This window comes from Dendrobates tinctorius, unplaced genomic scaffold (assembly GCF_039654945.1).
Source record: "Dendrobates tinctorius isolate UK_male_01 unplaced genomic scaffold, ASM3965494v1 ptg000126l, whole genome shotgun sequence".
Lineage (NCBI taxonomy): Eukaryota > Metazoa > Chordata > Amphibia > Anura > Dendrobatidae > Dendrobates > Dendrobates tinctorius.
The window spans coordinates 10,502,360-10,513,278 of NW_027361794.1; the positions used below are offsets into that span (position 1 = coordinate 10,502,360).

The following is a 10,919-nucleotide window of genomic DNA, read 5'->3' on the forward strand; positions in this document are numbered from 1 at the left end:
TCCTCCTGTGTATGACTTCTGGATTGCCCGACCATCGCTACTGTATAAACCCCTGGCTCTCTGAGCCCCCTGCCCGTCACCTTAGAGTCCCTGCGATAGCTCCGCCCCCTCTGACGTCGCAGGTCACATGGTGCTAGGTCCTGCAGCCTCTAAGTGCTTCTGCAAGCACTCCGCCCCTTCCACAGGTCCTGCGACCTCCCAAACTGTGTTCCTGCACGGGCCCCTCTGACAGCCCCGTGGTCTGAGTTTCTACTCCGACGCCGGGACCGCTGACCGGTCACGCTACCCTCCTGCAGATAAGGGTAAGCGTGATAGTTCCATTTTGAGTATGGTTTGCCGTCTCTGTTTTATTCTATATTATATGTCCCAATAAAATATATATTTTTTATCTTTATTGGAGGACCTTTTTCTTTATTGTTTGTTATCTGGTTTCACGGTCCTCCGTGTTATAACCTTCATTTTTGAGTGTTTATAGACTAGACCAAGGTGAGTCATTGGATGTGGTATATCTTGATTTTTCCAAAGCGTTTGATACCATGCCATACAAGAGGTTGGTACACAAAATGAGAAGTCTGGGGGAAAATATGTGTAAGGCTATGTGCACACGATACGAAATTGCTGCGGGAATTCCGTAATTCCATTCCGAGGGAAATAAGCGAGAAAACAGCATTTTAATTCCCGCATATTTCCCGTGGAAAAACTAGCGATTTGCAAGCGTAATTAGCTTGCAGAATGCTAGCGTTTTCCAAGCAATCTGTAGCATCGCTTGGAAAACTGATTGACAGGTTGGTCACACTTGTCAAACATAGTGTTTGACGAGTGTGACCAACTTTTTACTATTGAGGCTGCCTATGCAGCATCAGTAGTAAAAAGATCTAATGTTAAAAATAATAAAAAAAATTAAAAATCGTGTTTTTCTCACCTTCCGACGTCCCGCGCAGCGTTCCCGATCATCGCGATGCTCCCGGCAGGTCCCTTTACCAATGATGTATTGCGGCAATGATCTTTGATTACGTTGCAGTCTCGCAAGATGCATCACTGGGAACGGGACCTGCCGGGAGCATCGCAGAGGCCTGATGACGCTGCGAGGGACATCGGAAGGTGAGAATATGCAGATTTTTTTATTTTAATTCTATTTTTTACAGGGATATGGTACCTAGAGCCTGGAGGAGAATCCAAGCCAGGGACAGCCACATGCGGAAAGTAAGCAGAACAATGCATTCCTATGTGGGCGGAATCGCCGCGATTCCGCAAAATTTATGAGCATGCTGCATATTTTTCTGCGATGCGATTCCGCCGCGGAAAAATCCGCAGCATTAGCACAGCATTGCGGAATGCCATAGGATTGCATGGGATGCTTTTTTTTTTGCGTGTTCACGGCAAAATCGCTCGTTTAAAAACGCCGCGAAAACGCAAAAAAAGCTACGTGTGAACACAGCCTAAATGGGTAAATAATCGGCTTAGTGATAGAAAGCAGAGGGTGGTTTTTAATGGTATATTCTCTAACTGGGTTGCTGTGACCAGTGGGGTACCGCAGGGGTTGGTGTTGGGACCTATTCTCTTTAACATATTTATTAACGATCTGGTAGAAGGTTTACACAGTAAAATATCGCTATTTGCAGATGATACAAATCTATGTAAAGCAGTCAATACAAGAGAAGATAGTATTCTGCTACAGACTGATCTGGATAAGTTGGAAACTTTGGCCGAAAGGTGGCAGATGCGGTTTAACAATGATAAATGTAAGGTTATACACATGGAAGAAGGAATCAATATCACCAATACACACTGAATGGGAAACCACTTGGTAAATCTGACATTGAGAAGGACTTGGGATCCTAGTTAATGATAAACTTACCTGGAGCAGCTAGATAGCGGCTTCCAAGGCAAACAGGATCATGAGGTGCATAAAAAGAGGCCTGGATGCACAGGATGAGAGTATTATACTGCCTCTGTACAAATCCCTGGTTAGACCGCACATGGAGTACTGTGTACAGTTTTGAACACCGGTGCTCAAAGGAGGGCGACAAAATTAATAAAGGGGATAGGGGAACTACAATGCCCAGAGAGATTAGCAAAATTAGGATTATTTAGTCTAGAAAAAAGACAATTGAGGAGCGATCTAATAGCCATGTATAAGTATATAAGGGGGCAATATAAATATCTCTCAGAGGATCTGTTTAAATCAAGAAATGTGACAGTCACAAGCGGGCATTCTCTGCATCTGGAGGTGAGAAGGTTTTTCCACCAACATAGAAGAGGATGCTTTACTGTTAAGGCAGTGAGAATCTGGAATTCCTGAGGAGGTGGTGATGCCTAACTCAGTCGAGGGGTTCAAGAGAGGCCTGGATATCTTCCTGGAGCATAACAATATTGTATTTTACAGTTATTAGGCTCTTTAGAAGGACGTAGATCTGGGGATTTATTCTGACGGAATATAGGCTGACCTGGATGGACAAATGTATTTTTTCGGCCTTGCTAGCAATGTTAATATGTTAGTTTAAAGGAGCCGGTCTCCTATACTTGTAATGCCCATAAACTAAGTGTATGGGCTGAAAAACATTTTCCTCCAGGGGGTACACATCAAACTACTGTGTAAATTTTTTTTTATGGCCATCATAAGCATCCTTGCAAAAAATCTATAGCGGCTGTTGCATCATGGAACACATTCACCCTCGTGTTCTAGTGGTGGTGTCTGCAGAGACAAGGAGGATGTCCTCCTTTAAATCTTTTCCCAATTTAAAGGAGCAGGTCTCGTATACTTGTAATGCCGATACACTAAGTGTATGGGCTGAAAAACATTTTCACCTAGGGGGGTACATTTTTTTTAAATTTGTTTACGGGCATCATAACACCCTTGCCTAAAGCTAGAGTGGCTGTAGCATCACGGAGCTAGTGGTGGTGGTGATGGCCTGCTAAAACTGTTTTCCCAGTTTACAGGAGCTGGTCTCCTATACTTGTAATGCCCCCACACCAAGTGTATGGGTTGACAAACATTTCCCCCTGGGGGGTACACATCAACATACTGTGTAAACATTTTTTTAAAGGGCATCAAAAATACCCTTTTACACAATGATGCATGGCTGATGCATCACGGACCACGGTCACCATGGTGATGTAGTGGTGGTGGATTATGATGATGAGGAGGAGGATAACACCAAGTAGCCAAAATCAGGATGCGTATACCCATGTGTGGGTGTGAAGAGGTGCATGGGAATACATCTCCCAAAAAAAGACACTGTATTAGAGGTTATGTTTCATTGTTATCATTTGGTGGTGTAGAGAAGTCTGGCCCAATCCAGCCCTTGTTCATTTTTAGAAAAGTCAGCCTGTCAGCATTTTCAGTTGACAGGCGGATGCGCTTATCAGTTATAATTCCACCAGCGGCACTAATAACCCGCTCTGATAAAACGCTAGCGGCAGGGCAGGCAAGAACCTCTAAAGCGTAGAGAGCCAGTTCATGCCATGTGTCCAGTTTGGATACTTAATAATTAAAAGGAACAGAGGAATCACGGAGGATGTTGGTACGGTCAGCAAGGTACTCCCTCTGCATCTTCCCAAACTTTAGAAAACAAAACGCAAAAAACACAAATATCCTGAACTAAAAGTAAAAAATATACTGCAAATAATGCATAAAGGTAATAATAATAAGGGTATTTAATAAACATAATTTTGATCAAAATAATGTACAAGCCATCCCAGCCACGTCACGGCAACCCTTGTGGGACAGTCCCTACTCTAGTATTTAAAACCTTTTCACTTGCCAAGTAGCGTGAATGTGAATAAGGGTCGAGCGGCTGAACCACTTGTAACAGCTTAGGCCAGACTGGATGGCTTTCCCAGCTCAGAAAGAGGGCGGTCACACCCATATATGCACTGAATGCACAATGAAATGAATAAAAAAACAAATCTGAACTGAGAAAAGTAAGTTAATGTGTATGCACAATGTAAGTGCATATTAACACATGACCATTAACCAGAGAAAACAAAACGCAAAAAACACAAATATCCTGAACTAAAAGTAAAAAATATATTGCAAATAATGCATAAAGGTAATAATAATAAGGGTATTTAGTAAACATAATTTTGATCAAAATAATGTACAAGCCATCCCGCCACGTCACGGCAACCCTTGTGGGACAGTCCCTACTCTAGTATTTAAAACCTTCTCACTTGCCAAGTGGCGTGCATACACATTAACTTACTTTTCTCAGTTCAGATTTGTTTTTTATTTTTTTGTTTTTTAATCTTCCCAAACTTTGCATTCTTTGTGAGTGCCCCACGCCTCTGGGCAATGGCAATAGGAGGGTCTGAGAAAATTCTCCCTAAACTTTGCCAGTGTTCCCCTGCCTCTGCTGGATTGTAGTTGTGGCTCTCGCCTGTACTCCTTGGGTGTCCAATGAACTGTGACCTCTGATGCCAGCGCTTTTCAGAATGGAATTTTTTTAATAATTCTGCAACAATGGCCCTCTGGTACTGCAACATTTTAGTACACCTATCTGAATCTGGAAGAAGAGATTGAAAGTTCTCCTTGTAGCGTGGGTCTAGTAGTTTCACCAACCAGTAATCAGTGTTATCGAAAATTTTGATAATGCGAGGGTAACTGGAAAGGCAGCGCAACATAAGGTCAGTCATGCATGGCAGACTGCTAACAGGCAAGACTTCCGTGTCCTCACCAACAGGACAACTGACCATGCTGTCCTTCTCCTCCTCCAATTCCCTGTCCTCAGGCCATCCACGCTGAACAGACGATATGAAGTTGTGCTTGTACTATCATCTAGAGTGCATGAAAGCAGCTCCTGTTCTTCCTCCTTTTCCTCATTTTCAACCAATCCACGTTGGGATGACATGAGGCTGGGCTATGAGTAATCACCCTGTATGGTTCCTTGCTCCATCTCATCATGCTCCGCCTGCAATGCATCCTCATTCATTGTGAGCAGAGAGCTTTTCAGAATGCAGAGAAGTGGGGTGGTGATGCTAATTATGGCGTCATCGCTGCTCACCATCTTGGTGGAGTACTCAAAGATTTGTAGGATGGTACAAATGTCTGACATCCATATCCACTCCTGAAGTCTTATGTGTGGACTCTGAACTGAATACCGACAGCCTTGTTGATGCTGGTAGTCAACAACTGCCCTCACTACTCACAAATCCTTTCCAACATATGCAATGTAGAGTTCCAACATGTGGGGACATCACACACCAGTCTGTGAGCCGGAAGCTGTAATCGCTGCTGAAGCACGGCAAGGGCAACTGAAGCTGTAGCTGACTTTCTAAAATGGGCACAAAGGCAGCGTACTTTCACAAGCAGATCCAGCAGCTCCGGTTAGTTTTTGAGAAACCATTGAACAATGAGGTTAAGCACATGGGCCAGGCATGGTACGTGTGTGGGCTTGCCTCACCTCAGAGCCACTACCAGGTTCCGGCCATTGTCACACATGACCATGCTTGGCTGTAGCTTCAGTGGTGTCAGCCATACATCTGCCTGCTCTTTCAGAGCTGTCCGCAACGCTTCAGCATTGTGCGGTTTGTCACCTAAAGCCTGTTTCACACTTCCGTTTTTGTGTCCGCCAAACGGATCCGTTTCCGTTTTTTTGACGGAAACTGATGCAAACGGATCCGTTTTTAAAAAAACGGATCCGTTTTTTTGACGGATCCGCGGTAACCACTAATGGAAGTCTATGGGACAAAAAAAACGGATCCTGCAAAAAATGGCGGATCCGTTTTTTTACGGAAACCAACGGATTTTGACGGATTTGAAAAAACGGAAGTGTGAAACAGGCCTAAGCATATTAGCTTCAGCACAGCCTGTTGACACTTGGCTGAGGCAGTGTTTCCGGCTTGTGACTGATGTGCTCATTTCGGAGATGGAGGCTGAAGAGGAAGAGAAGGTGCAGGAGCTGTAGACTGTGGGGGCAACCCTGATTGACGTAGGGCCCGCAATCCCCGGCGTCGTGAGGACGTGTTCCATCCCAAGGTCCGACTAGGTCCCGGCTTCCACTATGTTAACCCAGTGTGCCGTCAGTGAGATGTACTGTCCCTGCCCACAAGCACTTGTCCATGTGCCCGTGGCTAGGTGCACTTTCCCAGTAACAGCATTGTTGAGGGCACAGGTAATGTTGTGGGACACGTGCTTGTGTAATGCCAGGATGGCACACCGGGAGAAACAGTGGCGGCTGGGGACCGAGTAACTTGGGATGGCTATCGCCATCTGCTTGTGGAAAGAGTGCCAAACATGCAGGGCAGGGACCCGAACATCAACCGAGAAAACTCGGAAATGCTTTGCACTCACCAAGTACCGCGATTACAGCGATGCTCGGGCGAGTAACGAGCATTACCGAGTATCCTCACTGATCACTATTGCTTACATAATATTGTTGGCTTTTAATTCCATATTTGGCAGGCAGAATGAACAAACAGTTGAACACTACGCTCCACTGGTTCATCCTATGAGGTTTTCTATTTGACTGAATTGTCATTGACCTGGTGAATAATTCTATATTTTTACATAACTTGCCATTTTTACAGACACAGGTCAAGTGTAAATCTTCAAAAAATATAAAATTCAAGGATATTTTATTCAAAAGTAATGTGTTTTTTTTCTTGGCAGACGACTGTACCTGGAGATCAGAGGGACAGCTGACATCTTCAATTTTTAAATCAGATGATCTTGAGATTACACAGGATACAATTGAAGCGAATGCCATTACTCCCGATATACCATCATCCCTTGACAGCAAAGATCTATCATCTTATCTGTTGAGACAGGTCCTGTCATCTGATTCATTACTGACTACTAAGGAAAATCAAAGTCACAAAATAAGCATTAAAAAACGAACTGCTCTCAAAGCAAAGAAGCCATTTTCACGTTCAGAATATGGAAATAGTTTTATCCTTGAAAAGTCTTATCTTAAGCATCAAAAAAATAGATTTTCTTGTTCCAAGTGTGGGAAATGTTTTAACCAGAAATCAAATCTTGTTTATCACCAGAGAAGTCACACAGGGGAGAAGCCATTTTCATGTTCAGAATGTGGGAAATGTTTCATACAAAAATCGAGTTTGAATACCCACCATAGAACTCACACAGGGGTGAAGCCTTTTTCATGTTCAGAATGTGGGAAATGTTTTACACAGAAAGCAAATTTTATTAAGCACCATAGAACCCACACAGGAGAGAAGCCTTTTTCCTGTTCAGAATGTGGGAGATGTTTTACACAGAAAGCAAATTTTATTATGCACCAGACAAGTCACACAGGGGAAAAGCCTTTTAACTGCTCAGAATGTGGGAAATGTTTTAGCCGGAAAGCAAATCTTGATACCCACCAGAGAACCCACACAGGTGAGAAGCCGTTTTCATGTTCAGAATGTGGGAAATGTTTTAACCAGAAATCAGATTTGTTTAAACACCAGAAAACTCACACAAGGGAGAATCCTTTTTCATGTTTAGAATGTGGAAAACGTTTTAACCAGAAATCAGATTTGTTTAAGCACCAGAGAACTCACACAGGGGAAAAGCCTTTTTCATGTTCAGAATGTGGGAAATGTTTTAAACAGAAATCAGATTTGGTTAGGCACCAGAGAACTCACACAAGGGAAAAGCCTTTTTCATGTTCAGAATGTGGGAAAAGTTTTACACAGAAATCAGATTTGGTTAGCCACCAGAGAATTCATACAGCAGAGAAGCCTTTTTCCTGTTCAGAATGTGGGAAATATTTTACTAAGAAATCACATTTTGTTATACACCAAATGACTCACACAGGGGAGAAGCCTTTTTCATGTTCAGAATGTGGGAAATGTTTTAACCAGAAATCAAATTTTGTTACGCACCAGAAAATTCACACAGGGGAAAAGCCTTTTTGTTGTTCAGAATGTGGGAAATGTTTTAACCAGAAAGCGTATCTTGTTAAGCACCAGCGAACTCACACAAGAAGAAGCCTTTTTCTTAATGTGGGAAATGTTTCCACTAAAATGAACTTTTAATAAACATCAGAATGTCACGATTTCTCCACTCAGTGTGTCTTGGATGTGTTGACTGACAGTGTCCAATCTGGTGCTGAGTTTCTTTCAGGTGTTCCCTATTCCAGGTGATTTCTCAGCTTAGCTGAACTGTCAGTTCCAGACTTCTGACTGAGGTAGCATCTGCTCAGTGGTTTGCCTTGTGCTCTGCTTGTTTGCCTGACCTTGGACATCGTTCTGATCATCTGTTTGCCTAGCCCCTTTGCTCTGATCTGCTATCTTCCTGGTATTCTGACATCAGACCATGAACTGACTTCGACTTTGTCTTTTCCCTTTAGTTCACTATAGAAAACAAAAAGCATTATTTTTTTTTTTTCTTTAGTTTACTATGTGCTCTCTTGGTATCTGACACCGTAACATTTGAATACACTACCTCATGGCCTGTCTGCGAGTAGTGACCAGCATCACATTACATCTGTCATATACTTTTTTTCCTCACACAAATGGATCCAGTTCATACACTTTGTGATCATGTGGCACATCTGACCCAGATGGTCCAGGATCTGGCTAGCGAGCATAAGAAGCTAGAATTTTCCCAGTTCCAGCTGTAGGGTCAGTTTTCTGGCGCTATGGGTGCTTCCCAAAGCTCTCCGCTACCAACTGTAGTTATGACTTCATTACCTTCTGATGTGCAGGTGACCTCTCCTGAACCAGTAGTTGCACTACCTAATATATTTTTGGGGAAGAAAGATCAGTTTAGGTTATTCAAGGAAATCTGCAGACTACTTTTTACCTTAGGACCCTGGTCTACTGGGGGTGGGAATAATTATGCGTCTACTGTGATTGGGCTCTCAGACTTGGGCATTTCCTTTGTTCTCACTAGCTCCAGAAAGGTCTTCTGTTAACATATTTGTTGATAGCTTAGGGATGATCTGTGACAAACCAGACATAATCCAAATTGCGGAGGCAATGATGTGATGAGTGAAAGAGTATTTCATTCATTCTTCCCGGGTCCGTCCACGTACCTGAGGCGGAACAAATGTAGGCTGGAGCTGCCAGCACTCAGGCCATTGAGAAGAGATGTTGGCGCAATCTTGGACTCTGCTCGGACTCTGATTATGGCCATTTTGGACATTGACTTAAGGACTGCTCAGTACACCCTCAAGCAAACAAGCAAGCTGTCAGGAAATGCCAAGTCTGGGTGATTATCAAAGTGGTCACCCAGACTCCCAGGTACATTTTTCTCCTCAAATACTTTACTGTGAGCCATCTCCAGCAATGTGTTGGACATTTTACCTGCTGGGTGTGTTGCTGAGTCACTACTCGCAGGTAAGCCATGAGACAGGGTAGTTAGAAGGTTAAAGGTCAGATACCAGGAGAACTCATGAAGAGTGGTAAGACAAAGGCATGGTCAGGTAACAGTCCGGGGTCAAATGCCAAGAAGGTGCATCAAGGCCAGAGAGTACAACAAATGAATAGTTGGGGGCCAAGTCCATGGTCATACCTAAAGTCAGTGCATGTCAATAGCAGAAGGTATAATACACATGAATGGTCACAACAAATGCGAGGTCAGCAACAAGATCATGATATCAGACCCCGTAAGCACACACATCTTACTTAAGCAAAGCTACAACTGAAATTGACTGCAGACAGCAATTCAGGTAAATAGCAAATAATGAAGGACAGGATGCACCTGTGGAAATGCCCGCAGGTAAGACGAGATTGAACAGCAGGGCTGTCAATCAAAATACTGGCAGCCCAGCACGCTCAGGTATCAGATTAGATGACTGGACTGTCACTCACAACACTGATAGTCCAGAACACTTCAGATACCATAGGGCGGCTGAGCTGTCACTCAAGATGTCCCTAGACCACAGTCAGATATGAAACTGACACTGGGTTGGTATTGGGACTTCCATGGCTATGTATTCACTATCCTGTTATTGATTGGTATCAGAAGGATATTGTTAAGTGGAGCCTCAATTTCCATAAGAAAATTTAAGTTCTGTGCAAATTTGCTCCACTAGTCTGGAAGGTCTGCTGGAGAACCTGAATGAGTTCGGAAATGTGTTCTTGGAAAAAGAGGCAGAGATTTTACTTCCTCGTTGTCCTTATTATTGTGCTACTGATCTTGTCATTAATGTCAAATTAAATAAAGCTCACCTTTTATAATTTGTCGGGACCTGAATGTACTGATAGAATATGTAAATGAAAGTCTATGGAGTGTCTTATCCATCCTTCCTCCTCGCCAATAGCTGTTGGATTTTTCTTTAGATGGTGGCTATGATGAGTCATTCTGGTCACTGGTGTGGGGGTGACTAATTCTTAATTATGCCAGACATACTGTTCGCTTGTTCAGTAGGTCATGGGACAAGATTTATTGTTTCATGTGAGACTGTCCATTGACCCTTGTTGTATGTTAATTTGTGGAATGCCTGCTGATTATGTATTGCATCAGCCCCCTGGGTGTACTAGTCTGCACAACTTTGAGGACAAATATGCAGGCTATTTGAACAATGAAACAATGTGGGATTAACCCCCCCCCATCTTCCCTCAATCCTGTGGGCCTGTTATGGATGGCGGAACACGCTAAATAAAAATATAAATAAAGCGTGTCCGCCGCCCGGGGTCCACCGTGCGGCAGGTGTAGAAAACCGCTGCTAGAGAGGCAGAGCACAAGGCGGTAATGTGTGCAGGGTATGACCACCCAGTGCACTAAAGCAAGCTCTGTTAGAGTCACAGAGCTGCGAACTATAAAGCATGCAAAACCGCTGAGTCTGTTTTAGGTCACAGACTACAGCGGAGCAGACACGGTATTAAAAAGTCACAGGAGTAATCTTAGACGTCAGAACTACTCCGTCTAGACCTACCGTAAACTGAGTAGCGGAACGTCGCAACTGCGGACGTCCGACAAACTGCAACCGCAGCGCGGCAATAACTGAGCCGCAGGAAAAAGCACCGCT

General features: G+C 43.6%; 1 protein-coding gene across 2 annotated transcripts in view; it reads left to right on the forward strand.

Moving 5' to 3' along the window:
- The window catches only part of LOC141047291 (uncharacterized), a 92,818-nt gene extending 84,810 nt beyond the window's left edge, over positions 1 to 8,008 (forward strand). For both annotated transcript variants that reach the window (XM_073542340.1, XM_073542341.1), the window contains exon 7: positions 6,611 to 8,008. In XM_073542340.1, coding sequence (XP_073398441.1) covers positions 6,611 to 7,980 — 1,370 coding nt within the window. In that variant the 3' untranslated portion in view covers positions 7,981 to 8,008. The remainder of the gene's footprint in view (positions 1 to 6,610) is intronic.
- The last annotated feature ends 2,911 nt before the right edge of the window (positions 8,009 to 10,919 follow it).